The sequence below is a fragment of the Chlorocebus sabaeus genome, chromosome 5, assembly GCF_047675955.1.
Source record: "Chlorocebus sabaeus isolate Y175 chromosome 5, mChlSab1.0.hap1, whole genome shotgun sequence".
In the NCBI taxonomy this organism is placed as follows: domain Eukaryota; kingdom Metazoa; phylum Chordata; class Mammalia; order Primates; family Cercopithecidae; genus Chlorocebus; species Chlorocebus sabaeus.
This window is the reverse complement of record NC_132908.1, coordinates 158,177-182,588: the sequence shown is the minus strand read 5'-3', so window position 1 is coordinate 182,588 and position 24,412 is coordinate 158,177. Positions and strand designations below refer to the sequence as shown.

Here is a 24,412-nt window from a genome sequence, read left to right as displayed (position 1 = left end):
CTTATGTAAAGGTACTTTGTTAAGTAGCATTCACACTCTGGTTTGTGTAACTTGCTCTTCCCTCATTTTTTGTTTCATTTATTTAGAAAACTGTCGCTGAAAAGCAGGAGAAGAGAAATCAGGATCGCTTGAGGAGGAGAGAGGAGAGGGAGCGGGAGGAGCGTCTGAGCAGGAGGTGAGCCTGAGGGCTGGCAGTGAATGAGCTGCACTGGCCTCCAGCATTCCCTTGTCTGTCCATTCCACTGTTGCTTGGAATAGTCAGGGCCATTATTAAGGAAAGTAGTAAGGCCAGGCCTGGTGGCTCACACCTGTAATCCCATCACTTTGGGAGGCCGAGGCGGGTAAATCACTTGAGTTCAGGGGTTTGAAACCAGCCTGGCCAACATGGTGAAACCTCATCTGTACTAAAAATACAGAAATTAGCTGGGTGTGCTGGCAGGTGCTTGTAATCCTAGCTGCTTGGAGGCTGAGGTGGGAGAATCACTTGAACCCGGGAGGCAGAGGTTGCAGTGAGCCAAGATCGTGCCATTGCACTCCAGCCTGGCCAACAGAATGAGACTCCATCTCAAGAAAAAAAAAAAGGCCAGGCGCGGTGGTTCACACCTATAATCCCAGCACTTTGGGAGGCCAAAGCGGGTGGATCACGAGGTCAGGAGATCGAGACCATCCTGGCTAACACGGTGAAACCCTGTCTCTACTAAAAACTTCAAAAAATTAGCCGGGCGCGGTGGTGGGCGCCTGTAGTCCCAGCTACTCGGGAGGCTGAGGCAGGAGAATGGCGTGAACCCAGGAGGCAGAGCTTGCAGTGAGCTGAGATTGCGCCACTGCACTCCAGCCTGGGCGGCAGAGTGAGACTCCGTCCCAAAAAAAAAAAGAAAGAAGTAAACAACATATTCAGTCCAACAAAACATGGCCCAGCCCAGGACTGTGTGTGCATGGCAGTCAGGTAAGGGATCCAAGCTGTTGGAGGCTGTGTGTGGGCATTGCTGTTGATTTACTGAGTGCTATGGGGCTGTTGGACACCTGTTTACAGAGGGGGATGGTGCCTACCCCCCTTTGGCAAGGGGTGCTGGGCTGGAGTGAAAGCAGCAGGACCCTGGGGAGCTGGGTAGCAGAATCCAGATGGAGGAGGTGGCAGTTTAAGCCAGGTAAGGGGCGGAAAGAGTCCGGGGAAGTTCTGGGATAAAACTGATGGGATTTGCTGGTAGTGTGTGAAGTGTACAGAGGAGGAAATGAAGCTGGTCTTCTGGTTTCGGGCCTGGAGTTGCTGCTTGGAGAGGTTGGAAGGCTGGATGTGGTGTATTGCAGTGGGAGGAGGTGGGAAGTAGAAGATGCCTCTGGCCACACTCAGGTTGAGAGGCTGTTTTGAGGTGGGGCTGTTGATTCTGATTGGAGTTCAAAGAAAAGATAGGAGCCAGAAGTAACCACATCTTCTTGGACACAGCTCGTTGTCCGGGAAGGTTCCCAAACCAGTTTTCCTGAAAGAATTCCTCAGTGCATAACTCAGGGCGAATGTTTATTGTGTTTGTTGTTGTTGTTTTTGTTTGTTTTTGAGATAGGGTCTTGCTCTGTTGCCAGGCTGGAGTGCAGTGGTGCGATCTCGGCTCACTGCAACCTCCACCCGCTGGGTTCAAGCGATTCTCCTGTCTTCGCCTCCCGAGTAGCTGGGACTACAGTCCTGTGCCATCACGCCCAGCTAATTTTTGTATTTTTAGTAGAGACGGGGTTTCACCATGTTGACCAAGCTGGTCTCGATCTCTTGACCTCATGATCCGCCCACCTCAGCCTCTCAGAGTGCTGGGATTACAGGTGTGAACCACTGCGCCCAGCTGTTTGTTGTTTTAATCATCCAGCGGGAGATTCTGATTGCACAGAAACTTAGTATAGAAAAAAATATTAAGCAAAACACACAATCCATTTTTTACATGGAGTTGGACATTTTTACATGCACTGTCATGTTTAGGCCGTGCGTGTTGTGGGTGTACATGGGGCCGCTTGACCTTAATGGCTTATGGGCACCTTAATGGCTCATAGCTTGCCTTTTTCAGACGCTAGTTGTGTGGCAGAATGAGCTGATGACTCTCACCTGGCAGGAAGCCTGTGTCTGGAACTTACGGCTTTGCTTTCACTTTTTGGTGTTTTAGTGTGCCCCACTTGCTGGCTGCACGTTCTGTGCTGGAGTCTGTTGTAAAGACTGGAGAATAATTTATAGGACTTGGGTGTAAAGACTGGAGAGTCATTTGTAGGACTTGGGTGCAGCACAGTTGGTGCAGACTTTTCATGGCCCTTGTAATGTTAAAAGGCTGTGTCTGGTGCTCAGATGTGGCCCCCTCTGTGAGGCTCAGGTGACACACACTGAGTGTGCCACAGAGCGGCTGCCACAGAGTGGCTGTGGGGATGGGAGCAGTGGCACTTCGCATTCAAACTGGGAACACGCAGGCAGCTTGAACACAGTAGGCCTTTGGGGGTAGTGCCTCCCTTCTGATATGTGGAGCCCTCCCCCTCCCCCAACCCTGAGAGGGTGAGGAACGGGTGCTTTCGGGAAGTCATTCACTTGTTTTTTGAGACAAAGTTTTATTCTTATTGCCCAGGCTGGAGTGCAGTGGTGCGATCTCAGCTCACTGCAACCTCTGCCTCCTGGGTTCAAGTGATTCTCCTGTCTCAGTTGCCTGAGTAGCTGGGATTACAGGCACCCGCCACCACGCTTGGCCAGTTTTTGTATTTTCAGTAGAGATGGGGTTTCACCACGTTGGCCAGGCTGGTCTCCAACTTGTGACCTCAGGTGATCGCCTGCCTCAGCCTCCCCGAAGTGCTGGGATGACAGGTGTGAGCCACCACGCCTGGCCTTGTTCATCTGTTTTTCCTCCTTTTAGGTCGGGATCAAGAACCAGAGATCGCAGGAGGTAGGTTTCCAGGTCCATTAAAATGATGTCAGTCAGATAACTCTTTCCATAAGCATTTTTCTGAACATTTAATGTCTATGCCTTTACAAATGTTACCTGGCAGGCAGGGCTGGCTTGTGAAGGGCACAGGGCGAGGGGTTGCTTGGTGCAGTGGCGGATTCCCACTGTTAATGAGAGGGAAGGTCGGGGCCTGCAGGGTGACAGGAGTATCCAGGCCAGATGTTTTCAGGAGGCCTCACTGGAAAGGTCCTAACCATTGGAGATGAACTGATGGAAATATTTTAAACCCAAATTTGTGGGAGTAAAGGGGAAAATGTCAGTAAAGCAGCGAGCAGAATCTGCTGAGGGGTGGGGCCCTGGTAGTGTTGGCACCTATAGAGTCTCAGCCTCGGAACTTTCTGATTTTTCAGGTCACGCTCCCGGGATCGGCGTCGGAGGCGGTCAAGATCTACCTCCCGAGAGCGACGGAAGTTGTCCCGGTCCCGGTCCCGAGATAGACATCGGCGCCACCGCAGCCGTTCCCGGAGCCACAGCCGGGGACATCGTCGGGCTTCCCGGGACCGGAGTGCGAAATACAAGTAACTACTCTGACTCCTTCGGTAGCTGCAACCAGGAGTGAGCCCTTCTCTGTGTTCCCAGGGTCTGCTGAGGGCCGTGTCTGGTGGGGATGGGGCTGGGCTCACTCAGGAGTAGGGCTGGGGAGTCGTGAATGGGACTCAGGTCTGGGAAGAGGCGAGAGGGCTGTGGAGGAGCTCACGCAGCTCCAGGTGATGCTGCAGGGGCTGTCCATGCACCAGCCTGCACCCTGGGCCTGTGCACTGTCACGTCCATACAGAGTGCCTGAGACTTATGTCCTCACCAGGCCCTGCTTACCTCTGTTTTTGTTTTTGTTTTTGATCTTTTTTTTCCATTGTGTTTTTACGTAGTGTCATGTTCTGTGCATATAGTGTTGTATTTTCCTTTGCACTGTTTATGTTACAGTGAAGGCTCTCCTTATTAAAAATCTTTGCAAAGGTCACTTTTTAATGGCTATTTAACACTCCATATGTGTTGGGCAAGTCTGGCTGGCCTCTGAGGGGTGTCCGGGTATAAGGGATGCATGGCCTTCCCTGGCCTGGTCTGCAGGTCCATTGTCGTACCTGAGCGGCCAGCAGAAGTGGGGCAGCAGCCTCCACTGAGCCTCTGGTTCCCATTTCCCAGGTTCTCCAGAGAGCGGGCATCCAGAGAGGAGTCCTGGGAGAGCGGGCGGAGCGAGCGAGGGCCCCCGGACTGGAGGCTTGAGAGCTCCAACGGGAAGATGGCTTCACGGAGGTCGGAAGAGAAGGAGGCCGGCGAGATCTGAACCCGTCTCCTGGGTGCTGTAAATAGTCTGATAAACGTTCACACAGTCTAAAATTACCCTTTATATTTGCTGAATACAACTCATCTTTTGTAGTTTAAAATTTCTATTGTTTTGGAGCTAGCTGTGAGTTTCTAGAATTGTACAGAGTTGCTCCTGTGTTCTGGGGTCATGTTGAGTAGGAATAAATGAATCTGACGACTGCCTCCTGAGGCTGCAGTGGGGTCTCTGCTGTCTTCTGCTTAGAGGCCCTTCACTGTGACCCCGTGCCAGCGCCACCATCGCCTCACAGAAACCACGACTTACTGGTGGGCCATGTCTTGTCTTCTGGCATCCAGTAGATGGCAGGGCACTTCCTTTTCCCTGCACCTGACTGACGGGACCCAGGTGTGCATGCTGTTTGCTCAGTCCCACACAACCTTCTGAGTGTCTGAGCTGCCCATCTCCAATGGGGAGGAGGGAGGGGCTCCCGTTCTGCCTTCATTTATTTAGGAAAAGCTGTCTTGTCTGGTCAGCTGCTGCCATAGCCTTAACTTGGGACTCAGGTGAGTTACATCGCACTTCCCCTTTTGAAGGTACCAGCACTAAACAGAGACCTATGGGGCTGGGCATAGTGACACACGCCTGCAGTCCCAGCTACTACTCAGAAGGCTGAGGCAGGAGGATCTGATGAGCCCAGGAGGCTGAGGCAAACCTTGATTCCACCACTGCACTCTAGCCTGGGTGACAGGAAAACCCTGTCTCAAAAAAAAAAGAAAAAAAAAAAAGGTGGTTTGTCTCATGTCCCATGTGAGCTGATTATGTTACTCACCTCTCAGTTCTTTCTAATGTACCTGCTTTACATCAGGCAGATACCAAAATGAAGGGCTGGGTGCAGTGGCTCACGCTTGTAATCCCAGCACTTTGGGAGGCAGATCACTTGAGGTCACAAGTTCGAGACCAGCCTGGCCAATATGGTGAAACCCTGTCTCTATCCAAACTACAAAAATTAGCCGGATATGGTGGCGGACACCTGTAATCACAGCTACTTGGGAGGCTGAGACAGGAGAATCGCTTGAACCCGGGAGCTGGAGGTTGCAGTGAGGCGAGATTGCATCCAGCCTGGGCGACAGCAAGCCTCTGTCTCATAACATCACAAAAACCCAAAATGAAGCCCTTCTGAAAAGGGTAACTGCTGACTAATGTGTAGATGATGGGAGCGCCTTCCCTTTTTCACTTTGTGGGAGATTTTTTGGAGGGAATTCCTGAGGTTCCATTGTTAACACATAGTCATCCTCATCTGCTGTGTTTCTGCAGAGGTACAGATGCCACCCTTGAGCTGGTTGGCTCAGTGGGCACACACAGGTGCTGTGGTCTGGGTCTTTTCGCCACCAGTATCAAGATGTAGCTGGTGCCCATGCTCTGGGCTCTCCTGCCACAGGCCGTCCCCTCGAGGAGGACAAATGGGTAGGTGGGCTGCTCTGCCAGCCCGTGACACAGGTCTTGCCCAGCCAGCCGTCTGCAAGGAAAGGAGGGTGGAAGGGCCCACCCTGCGCAGGAGTCACTTGGGATTGATGCTGTGCTTTGGAGTCACCACCCGTGTTGGTGTTCCTCACGCGCACCTTTTCCTGCACGTGGGACTCGGGTCCTTATTCAACACGTGAACTTTCCTCCTGTCTTCCGGGAGGGAGTGGCTGGGTCTGGGTTCCCTGTTCCCAAGCCCACGTTGTGGTCACGGCTGTGGCTGCCTGGGTGATGAGTGTTGGGTTGCACCCTGAGTTTCCCTGCGGCTTAAGCAGACAGCCTCCCCCTCAGAGCCATCACTACTGTGAATCGTTCGGATCTTTTCCATCTAGGCACACATTTGTATGTGTAGACAAATAGTTGGTTTTTGCCTTTTTCTCTTTTTTTTTTTGGGTCGGGGCGTGGAGTTTACAGAAAAGGTGCTGTGCCCCTGGCCTTCATTACTCACATCCTGTCCCCTGTATCTGCTGATTACAGCTGAAGGGGACAGGACCTCCTGGGATGCAGCATCCGTGTCCTCGGCCGACCCTGGTAGCCTCATGCTGGTGCAGCCGTCCGGGGCACCAACCGTGCACGGAGAGGTGCTCCTTCCTCTCTACCATGCAGGGACAGTTGGGTGGGCTCTTAGTACACCTGCCAGGTGGTGCTGACCAAACTGAGCTTCGTGCCCCCAGTGCAATTTTGCTGATACCACCCACGACAGCTCTTTCTCCCTCCCTTCTGTCTACTCCCAAATAACCCACACCAGGTTCTGCTGTCAGAGTCCGCTATAGGAGACCCACGTTTTCACTTTTTTCATCCAATACAGTGAGTCCTTCCTTTCCACAGCAGTACCAGTAAATCTCGCTGAAGGTGGCTACTGGGAGGTATATGGGTCTGGAAGTGTATCCCTCCCATATGAAGAAGTCTGTAGTGTCCGGTGGAACAGGCCCTTGTCTCCACCCACAGGGTACCACCTTGGCCTGTACCCCAGGCTGGTGGAGAACAGAAGAGAAGGGGGCCTCTCCAGAACATTTGGTGATTTAAAAAAAAAAAAAAAAAAAAAAATTTTTTTTTTTTTTTTTTAAGACAGTCTCGCTGTCTCCCAGACTGAAGTGTGGATGGTGTGATCTTGGCTCACTGCAACCACTGCCTCAGGCTCCTGACTAGCTACAGGGGCCCGCCACCATGCCTGGCTAATTTTTGTATTTTTAGTAGAGACGGTTTCACCATCTTGACCAGGCTGGTCTTAGACTCCTGACCTCGTGATCCACCCGCCTCGGCCTCCCAAAATGCTGGGATCATAGGTGTAAGCCTCCGTGCCTGGCCAAAATTTATTTATTTATTTTTTGAGACGATCTTTGTCACCCACGCTGGAGTGCAGTGGTGCAGTCATGGCTCACTGCAGCCTTGAACTTCTGCACTCAGGTGTTCCTCCTGCCCCAGCCTCCAAGTAGCTGGGATATAGGCGTGCACTACCACACTTGGCTAATATTTTATTTTTTTGTAGAGACAGGTCTGACTGTGTTGCTCAGGATATTCTTGGGAACTACTGGGCGCAAGCAGTCTTCCCACCTCAGCCTCTCAAAGCACTAGGATTACAGGTGTGAGTCACCACAGCTGGCAGTGAATTTTTTTTTTTTTTTTTTTTTTTTTAAAGGTAAATGGCTCTGTTTGGTAGGTGATGTCAACGCTAAACCAGCTGGACAGGGGCTGGCCTGGTGCCACCTTTGCCTCCTGAACAGGGTCCCCTTGGGCTTGGGGAGCACATGGGCCTTGACTCAATCCCTGAGTAGGCTAAGGGTAGTCCTGGGGGGAGAAGAGGAAGATGTGGATGAGAGCTGAGGCCATTTCCTACTCCAGTATACAGACAGCCATCATGGGACAGGCAGGTGCTGGAGCAGGCCGAGGACCCCTATCTGGGGTAGCATCCTTTGGTGGATGGGGTGGCAGCCTGGAGCCAGAGTCATGTTGGCCAGGATGGAACTTTTATTTATTTTTATTTTTTATTCATTTATTGTTTTTTGAGACAGAGTCTCACCCTGTCGCCCAGGCTGGAGTGCAGTGGCACAGACTTGGCTCACTGCAAGCTCTGCCTCCTGGGTTCATGCCATTCTTCTGCCTCAGCCTCCCGAGTAGCTAGGACTACAGGTGCCCGCCATCACGCCCGGCTAATTTGTTTGTTTGTTTGTTTTAGTAGAGATGGGGTTTCACTGTGTTCGCCAGGATGTTCTCAAATCTCCTGACCTCAAGATCCGCCCGCGTCGGCCTCCCGAAGTGCTGGGATTATAGGCGTGAGCCACCACGCCCAGTCAGGATGGAGTAAAGTGCGCATAAAATGTGCTGTTGTAACACTTTTTCAGTGTACAGTTCAATGGCCTGAAGTGTATCTACATCGTTGTACAGCCTTCACCACCATCTGTGCAGGGGTGGCTTTGAAAAGGCAGAGTGCGGGCCGGGCGCGGTGGCTCACGCCTGTAATCCCAGCACTTTGGGAGGCCGAGGCGGGCGGATCACAGGGTCAGGAGATCGAGACCACAGTGAAACCCCGTCTCTACTAAAAATACAAAAAAAAAAAATTAGCCGGGTGCGGTGGCGGGCACCTGTAGTCCCAGCTACTCAGGAGGCTGAGGCAGGAGAATGGCGGGAACCCGGGAGGCGGAGCTTGCAGTGAGCCGAGATTGCACCACTGCACTCCAGCCTGGGCGACAGAGCAAGACTCCGTCTCAAAAAAAAAAAAGAAAAGGCAGAGTGCGGCCAGACGCGGTGGCTCACGTCTGCAATCCCAGCACTTTCGGAGGCCGAGCCAGGCGGATCACAAAGTTAAGAGATTGAGACTGTCCTGGCCAACATGGTGAAACCCCATCTCTACTAAAACTATAATAATGAGCCAGACGTGGTGGCAGGCACCTGTAATCCCTGCTACTCAGCAGGCCGAGGCAGGAGATCCACTTGAACCCAGGAGCTGGAAGTTGCAGTGAGCCAGGATTGCACAACTGCACCCCAGCCTGGGTGACAGAGCAAGACTCCGTCTCAAAAAAAAAGAAAAAAAGGCAGAGTGCAAATTACCCTGGACTTGAGTGGACCGGTGAGTCTCCCCAACAGTGTGGAGGGCCCACAGCTGCTCCCCTAGATCTGCCCCTCTGGGTGGGTTCTGTACCAAGTGGGCTGAGCCCTTGAGCCAGGGCCAGCTCCCTCCAACCTACACATCTCCAGGGAGGATGGAGTCTGGCTCTTCCAACTTCAGTGATGCTCCCAATGTAATCCCAGGCCCAAGAGGGTGTCCACACCTAGTTACAGGAGTCTGAGAGCCTGATGCTCCCCAGGGCCCCTGAGCCTCCTGGGCTCCAAGTGCTTGCTCCTGTGTGCAAGGGTGCAGCAGCTGCGGGTCCTGTGCTCTGGGAGCACAGGATGATTGAGGTCAGACTGACTCGAGCTACCCCAAGGACAGAGACTAGAACGTAGACCCAACCTCGTGGTTCCCAGCAGAGGGGGACTCATGGGTGGGCTAGGGGACAGGTTTTCTTTTTTTTTTTTCTCACTCTGTCACAAGGCTGGAGTGCAGTGGTGAGATCTCAGCTGACTCCAACCTCTGACTCTCTGGTTCAAGTGATCCTCCTGCCTCAGCCTCCCAAGTAGCTGGCATTACAGGCGTGCATGACCATGCCCAGTTTTTATATTTTTAGTAGAGATGGGGTTTCAACATGTTGGCCAGAATGGTCTCGATCTCCTTTGTGATCAGCCCGGCCTAGCCTCCCAAAGTGGTGGGATTACAGGCGTGAGCCACCGTTCCCGGCCTTTTTTTTTTTTTTTTTTTTTTTTTTTTTTTTTTTTTTGTGGAGACAGTCTTGCTCTGTCGCCCAGGCTGGAATGCAGTGGTGCGATCTTGGCTCACTGCAAGCTCCGCCTCCCGGGTTCACGCCATTCTCCTGCCTCAGCCTCCCGAGTAGCTGGGACTACAGGCGCCCGCCACCCCCCCACCGGCTATTTTTTTTGTATTTTTAGTAGAGATGGGGTTTTACCGTGTTAGCCGGGATGGTCTCGATCTCTTGACCTCGTGATCCGCCCACCTTGGCCTCCCAAAGTGTTGGGATTACAGGTGTGAGCCACCGCACCTGGCCCCGGCCGATTAAGTTTTAAAAAGACATCACTAATCAAATGTCAGCTCCCAACCATGAAGAGCAGTCAAGGGTGCAGGCACTGGCCTCCCACTGGTGAAACAAATGAAGGCAATTTTGGCAATATTACCCAAAAGCCGTAGCCATGGGCACACTTACCCCAGAAATTCCACATCTGTAAACATCCCTCCAGGAAGTGATGTGTGTGTATACAATTTTAGCTATAAATACAGCAAGGTTTTCTGCAAAGTTTTCTTTTTTTTTTTTTTTTTTTTTTTTTGAGACGGAGTCTGGCTCTGTCACCCAGGCTGGAGTGCAGTGGCCGGATCTCAGCTCACTGCAAGCTCCGCCTCCCAGGCTTACGCCATTCTCCTGCCTCAGCCTCCCGAGTAGCTGGGACTACAGGCGCCCGCCACCATGCCCGGCTAGTTTTTTGTATTTTTTTTTAGTAGAGACGGGGTTTCACCGTGTTAGCCAGGATGGTCTCGATCTCCTGACCTCGTGATCCGCCCATCTCGGCCTCCCACAGTGCTGGGATTACAGGCTTGAGCCACCGTGCCCAGCCTTCTGCAAAGTTTTCAAAACTAGACAGACACAAATGAAAAATCACTCACCCCCAACTGCTTTCCCTTTCTGGGATTATATCAAGTGGTGACAGTTGCCTTCTCTATCCCTGTAGTCCCACACACATGGAAGACTGTTGCCAATATTTGGTATCTATTTTCAAGTTTTATTGCGGTTATGTTAATATAAAAATTGATTTATGCTTTACATATTGACTGTGGCATGGTCTGTTATATGAAGGTCCTGGCATTTCTCCTTATCTGTGCTCTGACTGACCTAATTCTCTGTGATGGGTCCACAGCATTCCCTTGTGACTCTACCATAATTTAATCTGTCTCCTGTTTATGAATATATTGGTTGTGCATCATATTTTTTATTTTTTATTTTTTTTTGAGACGGAGTCTAGTTCTGTCACCAGGCTGGAGTGCAGTGGCGGGGTCTCAGCTCACTGCAACCTATACCTCCCAGTTCAAGTGATTCTCCTGCCTCAGCTTCCCAAGTAGCTGGGATTATGACACCTGTCGCCATGCCCAACGAATTTTTGTATTTTTAGTAGAGACAGGCTTTCACCCTGTTGTCTAGGATGGCCTTGACCTCCTGACCTTGCGATCCACCCACCTCACCCTCCCAAAGTGCTGGGATTACAGACGTGACCCGGTTTTTGGTTTTTTGTTTCTGAGACGGGGTCTCACTGTCACCCAGACGATCAGAGCTCACTGCAGCCTTACCTGCCCTGCTGAAGTGATTTTCCCACCGCAGTGTCCTGAATAGCTGGGACTACAGGCACATGCCACCACGCCTGGCTAATTTTTAAAGTTTTGTAGAGACAGGGTCTCCCTAGATGGCCCAGGCTGGTCTCAAACTCCTGGGCTGAAGCAGTCTTCCCACCCCAGCCTCTCCAAGTGCTGGGAGTACAGGTGTGGGCTGCCGTGTGCCCAGCTAGGTGCATGTCTTTGAACATCGCTGCAAATGTCCGTTGGCCTTTGGTCCATCTGAGTGGCCTGTCTTCTGGCTTTTCTGTTAGTTTGATGGACTAGAAAGGGATAGGGAGTACAGGGCCAGAAGAAAGATAATTTGGAGATCTATCTGTTTTTTGTTTGTTTTTCCTGAGATGGAGTCTTGCTCTGTCACCCAGGCTGGTGTGCAGTGGCTTGATTTCAGCTCACTGTAATCTCCTGCCTCCCTCGTTTAAGTGGTTCTCCTGCCTCAGCCTCCTGAATAGCTGGGATTACAGGTGCCCACCACTACGCCCAGCTAATTTTTGTATTTTTAGTAGAGAAGGGGTTTCACCATGTTGCCCAGGCTGGTCTCAAAACTCCTGACCTCAGGTGATCCACCTGCCTCTGCCTCCCAAAGTGCTGGGATTACAGGCATGAGCCACCATGCCTGGCCCGGAGATCAGATGTAGTAGAGATAACCTTTATCTGCCACATGTATATTTTCTTCAGCTCCTCCTCTCCCCTTTCTTTTTGAGATGGAGTCTCGCTCTGTCTCTCAGGCTGGAGTGCAGTGGTGTGATCTCTGCTCACTGCAGCCTCTGCCTTCTGGGTTCAAGCCATTCTCCTGCCTCAGCCTCCTGAAGCTGGGATTACAGGTGCACACCACCACACCCAGCTAATTTTTGTATTTTTAGTAAACACGGGGTTTCACCATGTTACCCAGGCTGGTCTTGAACTTCTGGTCTCAGGTGATCTGCTTACCTTGGCCTCCGGAGTGCTGGGATTACAGGCATGAGCCACTGTGCCCAGCCTTTCCACTTCTCAGTGTCACCTTGAGAATACTATTTCTGAGGAAAAGCATCTCTACATGTGCCTAGAAAGACTGGAACGGCCGGGCGCGGTGGCTCACGCCTATAATCCCAGCACTTTGGGAGGCCGAGACGGGCGGATCACAAGGTCAGGAGATCGAGACCATCCTGGACAACATGGTGAAACCCCGTCTCTACTAAAAATACAAAAAATTAGCTGGGCAAGGTGGCGGGCACCTGTAGTCCCAGCTACTTGGCAGGCTGAGGCAGGAGAATGGTGTGAACCCGGGAGGCAGAGCTTGCAGTGAACCGAGATCAGGCCACTGCACTCCAGCCTGGGTGACAGAGCTAAACTCCGTCTCAAAAAAAAAAAAAGACTGGAACAGCTACGCATTAAATGTTAGGGGTCTGGGTGGGGCCTGTCTCTGTCCCGTGTGTGTGTGTGTGTATGTCTGTGTTACACATGTGCTCTCGGATGTGACAGCCATGTCCTGTTCTTGTTTACACATAACACAGTTTGCCACGTGTCAAGTGGGAGCTGAAGGATGTGCTGCACCCATTCCTGGACCTGGGATACACAGGAAGGTGCAGCAAGCGTTGTTTTTGGAAGTTCTACAATGACCATGACTGGTTTTATGTGGACAAGTATAAAAATGAAGGCCTAGCTTCCCTCTCCGTAGTGGTGTCGGGTGAAGGCAGGGGTCTGGGTCGGCTCCTGGTCCACCTTGCCTGCTACGTGGCTAGGTGCTGGGGCTGGTCCCACCTCCCCCACCACAACGCCCCCGGCACCCCAGGTCCCCGATTCCAGGCCACAGCTGTGGAGCCATTAGCGGGCTGGGCGTTGCACAGGTACCGACTCGCGCCGGGAGGGGGCGCTGTTCCCTAACCTGTTCCGAGTCGGCCCCGGGTCCTGACGCCGCCCGCGCGCGTTCACGCTGCAGGTGCGGAGTTCTCGCAGTGGGCCTGGGCCGCGTGCTTGACCGGGAGTGGGGAGGACGAAGCTAGCCGCCCTCGGGATGGGCAGAGTCGGTCGTCCTCGCAGCCCCTACCTGCCACCGCACTCGGGAGGGTCAGGCCGCACACAGGTCGGTGCCCCCGTGGCCGAGGCCCCAAACCTGCTGGGGGTGGGATGAGGCGCGCCTGGATCTGGGCACTGGGGGTGCGCCCCAGACCCTCGCTTTTCCGTGGGGCGGGGCGGCCCCTTGTTCTCGCGTCCTGCCTTTGAGAGAGCACGGCAAGAAGGCTGCACCTTGGGGAGGCTTTACTCATACACGGGGAAGATGGCCTGGGGGTCCCACGGCCACCCACCCACAGTTCAGCGGTACTCGGAAGCCAGCGCAGAGATCACGTGGCTCAGGAACTTGTCCAGCGACGCCTGCAGCGCCGGGCTGAAGTCTCCGGGGTAGTGCCGGGCGAGGGTCACCAGCAGGCAGTGGCCCAGGAGCTGCAGCGAGCGCGCAAGGCTCACTTGCCTGCACACGCCCCACATGCCCCCCGCACCCGCCCCGCCGGAGCCCTCCCGAGAACAGGGGCCCAGCACGGCAGCCGCTCACCGGGAAGTTAGCTGGGTCCACTCGCAGCTGGCAAGCGTGCAGGTGGCTCAGAGCGGACAGCGCGCGGGGTAGGTCGTCTAGGCGCTCCACGGCGAGGCTCAGCGCGTCCGCCACCTTCTGGCCGTGTGCTCTAACCTGGGCGGAGCCGGGGCTCAGGTCTAGGTGGGAGAAGTAGGTCTTCGTGGCGGGGAAAGCCAGGAAGGTCCTGCGAGAGGAACGGCGGTGAGGCGCGTCCGGGGGGCTTGGGGAGGCAGGGCCCCGGAGGGCGGGGACGCCCAGCCTCGCCGCACCTCTCCAGGGCCTCAGTAGCGTAGACGCCGACGTTGCTGCCCAGTTTCTTCCACAGGGCGCGCACCAGCGCCCGGTCCTCCGCGGACAGCGCCATTCCCGCGCTGGAACCCGCCGCGCCCTGCGCCCCCGCTGCGCCTGCGCGGACCGGCCAGGGGTCCCGCGGCCACCAGGGGGCGCCGCGCTGCGGCCTCGCCACCCCGGGGTCCAGGGCCTGGTCCCGGATCCCGGGACCGCGCGGCCTCCATCTCCGACAGCTCCGACCGGGGGAACTCTGAATCGCCCTGGATCCAAGGCCCCCCGTCTTAGGTGTTCACCATATAGTTTTTAGTCTCTACTAAAAACACAAAAATTGGCCGGGTGCGGTGAGTGCAGTGCCGCGATTTCGGCTCACGGCAACCTCCGCCTCCCGGGTTCAAGCGATTCTCCTGCCGCAGTCTCCCGAGTAGCTGGGACTACAGGCGCCGCCACCACACCCAGCCAATTTTGTATTTTTAGTAGAGACACGGTTTCACCATGTTGGTCAGGCTGATCTCAAATTCCTGACCTCAGGTGATCCGCCTCGTCCTCCCAAAGTTCTGGGATTACAGGCGTGAACCACCGCGCCCGGCCGTCTGTATTATTATAACACTGAATTTGGGCATGGATTTGTCATTGGAAGTCAGTTTATTCTGCCTCTTGAGTCTATTGTGACACTTACCCGAGTCTATTTTCTCATTTATTATATAAAATGAGGGTGACAATTTCTTCTCAGATTGTGAGGATTAAACGGATAACAACTGTCAGGTGCCTGACTCGTAGCAGTGTTTCTTCAGGGCAATGAACGTTTACTGAGTGCCTGGGATATAACCCAAGAATCATAGTAAATGCGTATGCAACACTCACTCTGCTGTACCCCTTATAGCTTTTTTGTTTTAAAAAAATTGTGCTAAAATCGACATAAATTATCATTTTAGCCATTTTTCAGGTGTAAAATTTGGTGATACTAAGAACATTTACAGTGTTATGGAACCATCTCCACTGTCTAGGTCGGAGCTTTTTCATCATCCCAAACGCCAGCTCTGTACTCATTAACAGTAACTCTGGGCCGGACGCGGTGGCTCAAGCCTGTAATCCCAGCACTTTGGGAGACCGAGACAGGCGGATCACGAGGTCAGGAGATCGAGACCATCCTGGCTAACACGGTGAAACCCCGTCTCTACTAAAAAATGCAAAAAACTAGCCAGGCGAGGTGGCGGGCGCCTGTAGTCCCAGCTACTGGGGAGGCTGAGGCAGGAGAATGGCGTAAACCCGGGAGGCGGAGCTTGCAGTGAGCTGAGATCCGGCCCCTGCACTCCAGCCTGGGCGACAGAGCAAGACTCCTTCTCAAAACAAAAACAAACAAACAAACAAAATAAACAGTAACTCTGGCCCATCAGCCACTAATCTGCTTTTGGTTCCTATGGTTTTGGCTGTAGTGGATATTGCATATAGATGGGGTCATGCAATATGTGACCTTTGGTGTCTGGCTTCTTGTCAAATATTTTCAAGGTGCAGCTACATCCTATCAGTGTTTCATTTCTTTTTATGGCCAAATAATATTCCCTTGTATGTGTAGACCACCACGTTTTATTTACCCATTCGTCTACTGATGTATAATTTTTATAACTTTTTCTTTTTGAGATGGAGCTTCGCTCTTGTTGCCCAGTCTAGAGTGCAATGGTGTGATCTCGCATCACCACAACCTCTGCCTCCTGAGTTCAAGTGATTCTCCTGCCTCAGCCTCCTGAGTAGCTGGGATTACAGGCATGTGCCACCACACCCGGCTAATTTTTTGTATTTTTGGTTGAGATGTGGTTTCACCATATTGGCCAGGCTGGTCTCAAACTCCTGACCTTGTGATCTGCCTGCCTTGGCCTCCCAAAGTGCTGGGATTACAGGCGTGAGCCACCGTGCCCAGCTGCTGGGCTAATTTATTTTATTTTATTTATTTATTTTGAGATGGAGTTTCGCTCTTGTTGCCCAAGCTGGAGTGCAATCGCACAATCTTGACTCACTGCAACCTCCGCCTACCAAAGTGCTGGGTTTACAGGCATCAGTCACTGCACCCAGCCAATTTTTGTGCTTTTAGTAGAGACAGGGTTTCACCATGTTGGCTAGGCTGGTCTTGAACCCCTGACTTCAGGTGATCCACCTGCCTCAGCCTCCCAAAGTGCTACAATTACAGGCATGAGCCACCATGCCTGGCCAATTTTTATAATTTTTTCTTAGGCTTAGTCAACTGAAGCAGCAGGAGTGGAGAAGAAAACAATAAATTTATAACTGATTCTGATCAATTAATTGTAAACACTGCTGCACTCCAACCAGCCCACTGATGTACATTTGACATATTTCTACCTTTAGGTCAGACCTCCATTCTTCCTGATGAAATAATGAAGACCCTATCTTCCTGAAAGTTGATACTGTACCCACAGGCTGTGGAAAGGACATCACAAACGCAGGCAGAGGGCCTGCCACAGGTATTTACCAAGGGCAATTCATGGGCTTAGGGAAGAAAAGATACTGCTATCAGTTGAGGGCCAGGGCTTTATGGCTGCGATGTCTGGGAACCCTCCCTCTGATACCCCAGGCACTGAGAGCCTGCTCAGCAAAGAGAAACTACGCTGCAGGGAGGAGGGACCTTCTAGCCAGGACTCTGTGGTCTGGCTCTCCTCTCCAGTCACAATGGGACAGGCTCCCCAGCCTCAGGGGAGCTGAGTGGGTGCTGAGCTGAGCCCTGAGCTGGGCCCAGAGACGACCTCCTGGCCTTGCCAGCCCCAGGGCATCAGTGTCTAGATCCTTGTGAGCATCCTAGGATGGCCTGGGGGTGAAAGGGGAACCCCTGTTGAGTTGTCTGGGGCCTGCGGTTGCGCCCCTCACCCCTGATTTCATCTAAACTGTGCCTGTATCTGGGAGGTGTTCCAGAGACTAGTGGGGACAATGGGGGATCAATGCAGCCGCCCTGGAGTGGGACTTCCCTAACCTACCCACCACCCATATCTGAGAGGACCTCTGGGAAACCAGTGAGGTCTCAGGCAGAAAGCAGCCAGTTCTTGGCACAAGAGTGCCTAGAAATGTAAAGATGGATACATTCATTATTTCAACAAACCTGCATTGAATCTGAAAGGCCTGGGAATAAAACTCAGGAAAGAGCAAATGCATCCTCAAAGCACTCTAGGGTCCAGCGGTTTTCCAGCTGGACTTTGCCATGGCTCAACTTCCTTCCTCTCTCCCCTCCTCCCGCCCCTGCCCTTTCCTACCCTATCCAGCTGCAGAGAGGTCCTAGCCATGTGTGTCCCAGCTGCTGTCCACGCCCATCCCTGGCACCTTCGCTGAGGGAAGAAACTCAGGCACATACAGGCTGCCGCCCACTCAGACTTTATTCAAAGACCAGGGGGTACGGGTGCAGGAAGGGGAGGAGGGCCTGGCGGGAGGCCCAAGGGGCAAGAAGCATGGCCACCGAGGCTCCAGCTTAACGGTATTTGGAGGTCAGCACGGTGCTCACAGAAGCCAGGAACTTGTCCAGGGAGGCGTGCACCGCAGGGGTGAACTCGGCGGGGAGGTGGGCGGCCAGAGTCACCAGCAGGCAGTGGCTCAGGAGCTGTGCAGAGAAGAGGGTCAGTGGGGCCGAGGGCCCGCAGCCGCCGCCTGCGCTGCACCTCCCGCAACCCGCCAGATGCTCTGCCCTGCGAGGAAGGCGCCATCTCGCCCCTCGACCCAGATCGCTCCCGGCCCGCCGCTCACCTTGAAGTTGACCGGGTCCACCCGAAGCTTGTGAGCGTGCAGGTCGCTCAGCGCGGACAGCGCGTGGGGCATGTCGTCCACGTGCCCCACGGCGAGGGTCAGCGCGTCGGCCACCTTCTTGCCGTGGCCCTTAACCTGGGCAGAGCCGTGGCTCAGGTCGAAGTGGGGGAAGTAGGTCTTGGTGGTGGGGAAGGACAGGAACATCCTGCGGGGAGAAGCAGAGTGAGGGGTGGGGTTTGGGTCCGGGGCCAGGACGGTTGCGGGTGGCCGGTGGGTCAAGCCGGGCGAGGAGCCCGGGTCGGAGCAGGGGAGGGGGCCTCACCTCTCCAGGGCCTCCGCACCATACTCGCCGGCGTGGCCGCCGACCTTACCCCAGGCGGCCTTGACGTTGCTCTTGTCGGCAGGAGACAGCACCATGGTGGGTTCTTTCTGAGTCTGTGGGGACCAGAAGAGTGCGGGGCCGCGAGCGCGCCAGGGTTTATGCTCCGGGCGCGGGGGCACGCCCGGCAGGGCGGTGCTCATTGGCTGGCGCGGAGCCCGGGGCGCGGCCTGGACCGCAAGGGAGTCCCGGACAGGGCCTGCGCGGGGCCGGACGGCGGGCTTGGCCTCCCCTGGGGGCGCACACGGGGCGGGGGCCAGGACGTCTCCACCCTCCACCCGCCACTCCACTCCCGCCCATCCAGCTCGCCAGGAAGCAGGGCGGTCGCGACGCTGGGCGAGGGGGCCGGCCCGTTGGGGTCGGACGCTGTCGGCTCTTCCACCCCGGAGCGCAGCGCCACCCTTTTCTTTGGGGCGCCCGAGCGTCCCTAGTGAGGGATAAAGTCAGCCCGCACCCCCGCCCCGGCCTGGCACGCGCTGGACGCGCGTCAGCTCCCGCAGGATCAGGGAACACGCGGGCGAGCGAGTGTGAGTCGGGAGGCTTCGCCCAATCCGGGGCGGGGAGGAATGCGCGCACCCGGACGCCCTGGCTCATAGGAACGCAAAAGAATTTCCGCGCAGAGTCAGTCCTCCTCTCCAGTCTCGCTTCCTCCAGCTCCCTTTCCCTCTGGCGATAGTCACTAGTGTGCTTGAGTGACAGGCACCAGGAAGGAACAAATACCGGGACGCAAAAAGCACGGGGCTGGGCTGAGGGCGGCTCCAGGTTCAGACTCCTCTACCCGGGCTTGTGGGGTGGCGCGTGGGGGTGGTGGGTGCTGGACTCACAGTGGGACCCTGTGCAGTTTGTGTGACTGACTCTCCCACTGGCCTAGAGGTCGTGGTTCACTGTGACACCCCCATCTCTCCAAATGCTATCTGATGGAAGACTCGCTAGGTAAATAGTTGTGAAACAAGTAAATAAAGCAACAACCGGGACCGCCTGGAGCATTCAACATCCTCTGGGAGGTAGGCAGTCCTCCAGCCATCACACAAGTACACACAGAGGTGCAAACCTCATCACAGGCCCTGAGGAGGTCTGGAGGTGTGGACGAGGCATTCAAGGGGACTAGGGTTAGTGTGGGAGCTTCCTGGAGGAGGTGAGACTTAAGGATATGTATTAGGTGGAGGAGGTAGAGGAGAGAGGAGGCTTGGCTCAGGGAGGAGAAAGGACAGAGGAGACAAGGCCCCTGTGGTTGGAGAATGGAGGTGGGGAGATAGGGGGGTGATGAGGCTGGCCAGCTCCTGCAGGGTGAGGAAGGAAGGAGTGGACTTCTGGGGAAGGGTGAGAAGTGCAGGAGTGCCAGTGAGTGCATCCCTGCTCATGGAAAGTGATTTTTTAGAGGGAATGGTACTGAGGAGAAAACAGCCTGAGGAATCACTGATACGTCATTTCCTGGGGGTCTGGCAGAAGACCTCGCTTTGGAGAGTGCGTCAGCTGGGCACCCTTCAGCCTGCCCCCTGCCCCGTCCCCCCAAGACCCTTACTCAGGCCCCGCTCTGGATGTCCAGGAGCCTTGAGCAGAGAAGGAAGTAGCTCCGACCAGCTTAGCAATGGTTGGCCCATTGGATCTTCTCATTTCCCCTCCCTGTCTGCCACCCTCTTCTGACTCTGCCCACAGCCTGAAGGAAAGAAAAAAAATGATAAGATATGGGGGCTTTTTTTTTTTTGAGATGGAGTTTCGCTCTTGTTGTCCAGGCTGGAGTGCAGTGGTATGATCTGAGCTCACTGCAACCTCCGCCTCCTGGGTTCAAGTGATTCTCCTGCCTCAGCCTCCTGAGTAGCTGGGATTACAGGCCTGGGCCATCACGCCAGGCTAGTTTTGTATTTTTAGTAGAGACGGGGTTTCTACATGTTGGTCAGGCTGGTCTCGAACTCCCGACCTCAGGTGATCCGCCCATCTCAGCCTCCCAAAGTGCTGGGATTACAGGCATGAGCCACCACACCCTCCTTTTTGTTTTGTTTTGTTTTTTTGAGATGTGGGAACTTAAAGTCACCAAAGACCCCTTACCTCAGGCCTGGGACAACCCCTTCTTCCTGCATCTTACTGCAATGTCTCCACTGCCTGAACCCTCTTAAGGCAAGACTTGGAGAACGTATCTCAGCCGAGGTCTTGTACTCTTAGTATGGAAAGAGCTCCCACATCTTTTCTTTTCTTTTCTTTTTTTTTTTTTTTGAGACGGAGTCTCGCTTTGTCTTCCAGGCTGGAGTGCAGTGGCATGATCTCAGCTCACTGCAAGGTCCACTTCCCGGGTTCACACCATTCTCCTGCCTCAGCCTCCCCAGTAGCTGGGACTACAGGCACCCGCCACCACGCGCAGCTAATTTTTTTGTATTTTTAGTAGAGACGGGGTTTCACTGTGTTAGCCAGGATGGTCTCGATCTCCTGACCTCATGATCCGCCAGCCTGGGCCTCTCAAAGTGCTGGGATTACAGGTGTGAGCCACCACGCCTGGCCAAGCTTCTACATCTTAATAAGGAAAGACAAATGACAGGCCGGGCGCGGTGGCTCAAGCCTGTAATCCCAGCACTTTGGGAGGCCGAGACGGGCGGATCACGAGGTCAGGAGATCGAGACCATCCTGGCTAACACGGTGAAACCCCGTCTCTACTAAAAAGTACAAAAAACTAGCCGGGCGTGGTGGCGGCGCCTGTAGTCCCAGCTACTCGGGAGGCTGAGGCAGGAGAATGGTGTGAACCCAGGAGGCGGAGCTTGCGGTGAGCAGAGATCCAGCCACTGCACTCCAGCCTGGGCGACAGAGCAAGACTCCGTCTCAAAAAAAAAAAAAAAAAAAAGAAAAGACAAATGACTTATGAGGACAAATACAAAGGATCATAACCGGAAACAATAGAAATAATCGATGAGGCCAGGTGAGGCGGCTAACTCCTATAATCTCAGCACTTTAGGAGGCCGAGACAGGTAGATAACCTGAGGCTAACATAGTGAAATCCCATCTCTACTAAAAATAAAAATAATTAGCCAGGTGTGGTGGCCTGCGCCTGTAGTCCCAGCTACTTAGGAGGCGGAGGCAGGAGAATCACTTCAACCCAGGAGGTGGAGGTTCTAGTGAGCCAAATCACACCACTGCACCCCAGCCTGGGTGACAGAGCGAGACTCCATCTCAAAAACCAAAACTAAATGAAAATAATAATTAGTGAAACTGTGGAATGGCACAGAGCTGAATGAACTGGCTGAAAGTGATATGGGGGAGACAGTTCACTGAGAATAGGAAGTTGTACACAGGTATCTACAGTATGATGGTATTTTTGTCCAAAAAGAGGGCCTGCAGCAGTAGTTGTAGTTGTAGCTGTTCCCTCTCAGCACAGGATGGGGCTGGTGGGCTCAGTCCCAAACCTTTCACTGTAGTCTCTTTTGGGGGTAGGGGTGAGGAGACAGGAAAGAGAGACTCTCTCCTACTTTAAGTAACACAAGAAAGGGTGTGTGTGTGTGTGAAAGCATGGATGGATTTTAGTTTATTTTTTTAAGTGTTTATGCTTAAATAACAATGCTCTGGGCTGTGAGGCGGAGGAAGAGTGGATGGTGGAGAGGGGGAGGGAACTCCACAACAATTCAGAGGTCCATGTCCAGAAGAAAAGTGATGACGGGGCCCTCTCCGCCCTCCCCAAAGCTTGATCCAGTAGTGTGAGTGTGGAGGGGGACGCTTGCTCTGGGACAGGAGCTGGGCTGGAAGTGCTGCTCATGTTCTTAGGAGGGCTGAGGGCCAGATGGGCTGTGCAACTTCCCAGCATGGATTCCAGGACTTCAGCACCGGGGACAGGGACTTTTCCAGAAGTTGCTGGCAGCAGGGAAGCAGAAGCACCAGGAAGTCCCAGAGGCCCTGGGTGGGGCAATTATCTGGGCGCTCAGAGCTGGGCACACAGTGAGTTCTGAAAGCACCTTATAAAGTGCAGGAGAAGTGCAGGAGTGAGGCCGCAAGGTACTCTGCTGAAGAGTCTCCCCGGGTGTAGGCTGCCGGCTGTGAGCATCGCAGCCCCTTCCTCCTTCCCCACTGACTGGGCTGCTCTGGGAGGGTTCCCATGACAGAGGACGGGTGGGTAGGGCCAGCGCCCTCACTCCCGACACCTACCCTCTGGCAGGAAGGCGTGGGAATGAGAGAGATGTTCAGGCACCTGCACTTGCATTGGGAACAGCCTATTTTGCTAGTTTGTTTTGTTCCGTCTTGTTTTGATGGGGAGTGTATGTGTAAGTTCAACCAGGGAGATTTCAAAGGAGGGTGGCAGTGCTGGGACTCCCTGAGAAGAACCCTGGAGGCCTCTCTCCTCCGCAGCTCCTGAGTCACTGCCTGGAGGCCTGGCACCTCTCAGGACAGGGACAGGTTCAGCACCTTCTCTTGAGCAGGCCCACCTCAGCTTCCCCTCCCATACTCCCTGCAGTTCTCCCTCCCCAACCCCATGCAGCTGCGGAGAGGTCCTTGGTCTGAGACAGGAAAACACTTCTATGGCTGGCACATTCAGGGAGAGAGAGAACCCAGGCACACACAGGCTGCCGCCCACTCAGACTTTATTCAAAGACCAGGGGGTACGGGAGCAGGAAGGGGAGGAGGGCCTTGCGGGAGGCCCAAGGGGCAAGAAGCATGGCCACCGAGGCTCCAGCTTAACGGTATTTGGAGGTCAGCACGGTGCTCACAGAAGCCAGGAACTTGTCCAGGGAGGCGTGGACCGCAGGAGTGAACTCGGCGGGGAGGTGGGCGGCCAGAGTCACCAGCAGGCAGTGGCTCAGGAGCTGTGCAGAGAAGAGGGTCAGTGGGGCCGAGGGCCCGCAGCCGCCGCCTGCGCTGCACCTCCCGCAACCCGCCAGATGCTCTGCCCTGCGAGGAAGGCGCCATCTCGCCCCTCGACCCAGATCGCTCCCGGCCCGCCGCTCACCTTGAAGTTGACCGGGTCCACCCGAAGCTTGTGCGCGTGCAGGTCGCTCAGCGCGGACAGCGCGTGGGGCATGTCGTCCACGTGCCCCACGGCGAGGGTCAGCGCGTCGGCCACCTTCTTGCCGTGGCCCTTAACCTGGGCAGAGCCGTGGCTCAGGTCGAAGTGGGGGAAGTAGGTCTTGGTGGTGGGGAAGGACAGGAACATCCTGCGGGGAGAAGCAGAGTGAGGGGTGGGGTTTGGGTCCGGGGCCAGGACGGTTGCGGTTGGCGGGTGGGTCAAGCCGGGCGAGGAGCCCGGGTCGGAGCAGGGGAGGGGGCCTCACCTCTCCAGGGCCTCCGCACCATACTCGCCGGCGTGGCCGCCGACCTTACCCCAGGCGGCCTTGACGTTGCTCTTGTCGGCAGGAGACAGCACCATGGTGGGTTCTTTCTGAGTCTGTGGGGACCAGAAGAGTGCGGGGCCGCGAGCGCGCCAGGGTTTATGCTCCGGGCGCGGGGGCACGCCCGGCAGGGCGGTGCTCATTGGCTGGCGCGGAGCCCGGGGCGCGGCCTGGACCGCAAGGGAGTCCCGGACAGGGCCTGCGCGGGGCCGGACGGCGGGCTTGGCCTCCCCTGGGGGCGCACACGGGGCGGGGGCCAGGACGTCTCCACCCTCCACCCGCCACTCCACTCCCGCCCATCCAGCTCGCCAGGAAGCAGGGCGGTCGCGACGCTGGGCGAGGGGGCCGGCCCGTTGGGGTCGGACGCTGTCGGCTCTTCCACCCCGGAGCGCAGCGCCACCCTTTTCTTTGGGGCGCCCGAGCGTCCCTAGTGAGGGATAAAGTCAGCCCGCACCCCCGCCCCGGCCTGGCACGCGCTGGACGCGCGTCAGCTCCCGCAGGATCAGGGAACACGCGGGCGAGCGAGTGTGAGTCGGGAGGCTTCGCCCAATCCGGGGCGGGGAGGAATGCGCGCACCCGGATGCCCTGGCTCATAGGAACGCAAAAGAATTTCCGCGCAGAGTCAGTCCTCCTCTCCAGTCTCGCTTCCTCCAGCTCCCTTTCCCTCTGGCGATAGTCACTAGTGTGCTTGAGTGACAGGCACCAGGAAGGAACAAATACCGGGACGCAAAAAGCACGGGGCTGGGCTGAGGGCGGCTCCAGGTTCAGACTCCTCTACCCGGGCTTGTGGGGTGGCGCGTGGGGGTGGTGGGTGCTGGACTCACAGTGGGACCCTGTGCAGTTTGTGTGACTGACTCTCCCACTGGCCTAGAGGTCGTGGTTCACTGTGACACCCTGGTCTCTCCAAATGCTCTGATGGAAGACTCGCTAGGTAAATAGTGGTTGTAAACAGATAAACAAACTTGGCTCTGGGTGGG

The 24,412-nt window shown here is 55.0% G+C and overlaps 4 protein-coding genes and 1 long non-coding RNA gene across 8 annotated transcripts in view; 2 read left to right on the top strand and 3 right to left on the bottom strand.

Moving 5' to 3' along the window:
* Window positions 1-4,448, top strand: part of LUC7L (LUC7 like) — a 43,228-nt gene extending 38,780 nt beyond the window's left edge. For 2 of the 4 annotated variants that reach the window (XM_007979790.3, XM_007979819.3), the window contains 4 exons: window positions 87-175; window positions 2,874-2,903; window positions 3,314-3,481; window positions 4,104-4,448. In XM_007979790.3, coding sequence (XP_007977981.3) covers window positions 87-175; window positions 2,874-2,903; window positions 3,314-3,481; window positions 4,104-4,245 — 429 coding nt within the window. In that variant the 3' untranslated portion in view covers window positions 4,246-4,448. Of the gene's footprint in view, window positions 1-86; window positions 176-2,873; window positions 2,904-3,313; window positions 3,519-4,103 lie in introns of all 4 variants that reach the window. The other 2 variants (XM_007979808.3, XM_007979801.3) reach the window with 2 other exon arrangements.
* An 8,692-nt stretch (window positions 4,449-13,140) lies between these two features.
* On the top strand, window positions 13,141-17,594 carry LOC103225289 (uncharacterized). Its single transcript, XR_012092875.1, has 2 exons — window positions 13,141-13,238; window positions 16,377-17,594. It is a non-coding gene; the product is annotated as an uncharacterized lncRNA (long non-coding RNA).
* Window positions 13,398-14,120, bottom strand: HBQ1 (hemoglobin subunit theta 1). Its single transcript, XM_007979769.3, has 3 exons — window positions 13,997-14,120; window positions 13,707-13,911; window positions 13,398-13,597 (listed from the first exon to the last, which is right to left on the bottom strand). Exons 1-3 carry the CDS (start codon window positions 14,089-14,091, stop codon window positions 13,469-13,471), a joined length of 429 nt encoding a protein of 142 aa, XP_007977960.2. The 5' UTR covers window positions 14,092-14,120; the 3' UTR covers window positions 13,398-13,468.
* Window positions 17,375-18,250, bottom strand: HBA (hemoglobin subunit alpha). Its single transcript, XM_037996351.2, has 3 exons — window positions 18,079-18,250; window positions 17,757-17,961; window positions 17,375-17,613 (listed from the first exon to the last, which is right to left on the bottom strand). The coding sequence occupies exons 1-3, from the start codon at window positions 18,171-18,173 to the stop codon at window positions 17,485-17,487; spliced, it is 429 nt and encodes a 142-aa protein (XP_037852279.1). The 5' UTR covers window positions 18,174-18,250; the 3' UTR covers window positions 17,375-17,484.
* A 4,424-nt stretch (window positions 18,251-22,674) lies between these two features.
* Window positions 22,675-23,530, bottom strand: LOC103231670 (hemoglobin subunit alpha). Its single transcript, XM_073014956.1, has 3 exons — window positions 23,379-23,530; window positions 23,057-23,261; window positions 22,675-22,913 (listed from the first exon to the last, which is right to left on the bottom strand). Exons 1-3 carry the CDS (start codon window positions 23,471-23,473, stop codon window positions 22,785-22,787), a joined length of 429 nt encoding a protein of 142 aa, XP_072871057.1. The 5' UTR covers window positions 23,474-23,530; the 3' UTR covers window positions 22,675-22,784.
* Between the last annotated feature and the right edge of the window lie 882 nt (window positions 23,531-24,412).

Coding starts and splice junctions, on each gene's coding strand:
- LOC103231670 (XM_073014956.1), bottom strand. CDS start 23,473: ATGGTGCTGTCTCCTGCCGACAAGAGCAACGTCAAGGCCGCCTGGGGT. Junction 23,262..23,378: donor GGTGCGGAGGCCCTGGAGAG/GTGAGGCCCCCT, acceptor TTCTCCCCGCAG/GATGTTCCTGTCCTTCCCCA. Junction 22,914..23,056: donor TGGACCCGGTCAACTTCAAG/GTGAGCGGCGGG, acceptor TTCTCTGCACAG/CTCCTGAGCCACTGCCTGCT.
- HBA (XM_037996351.2), bottom strand. CDS start 18,173: ATGGTGCTGTCTCCTGCCGACAAGAGCAACGTCAAGGCCGCCTGGGGT. Junction 17,962..18,078: donor GGTGCGGAGGCCCTGGAGAG/GTGAGGCCCCCT, acceptor TTCTCCCCGCAG/GATGTTCCTGTCCTTCCCCA. Junction 17,614..17,756: donor TGGACCCGGTCAACTTCAAG/GTGAGCGGCGGG, acceptor TTCTCTGCACAG/CTCCTGAGCCACTGCCTGCT.
- HBQ1 (XM_007979769.3), bottom strand. CDS start 14,091: ATGGCGCTGTCCGCGGAGGACCGGGCGCTGGTGCGCGCCCTGTGGAAG. Junction 13,912..13,996: donor GCTACTGAGGCCCTGGAGAG/GTGCGGCGAGGC, acceptor TTCCTCTCGCAG/GACCTTCCTGGCTTTCCCCG. Junction 13,598..13,706: donor TGGACCCAGCTAACTTCCCG/GTGAGCGGCTGC, acceptor CGCTCGCTGCAG/CTCCTGGGCCACTGCCTGCT.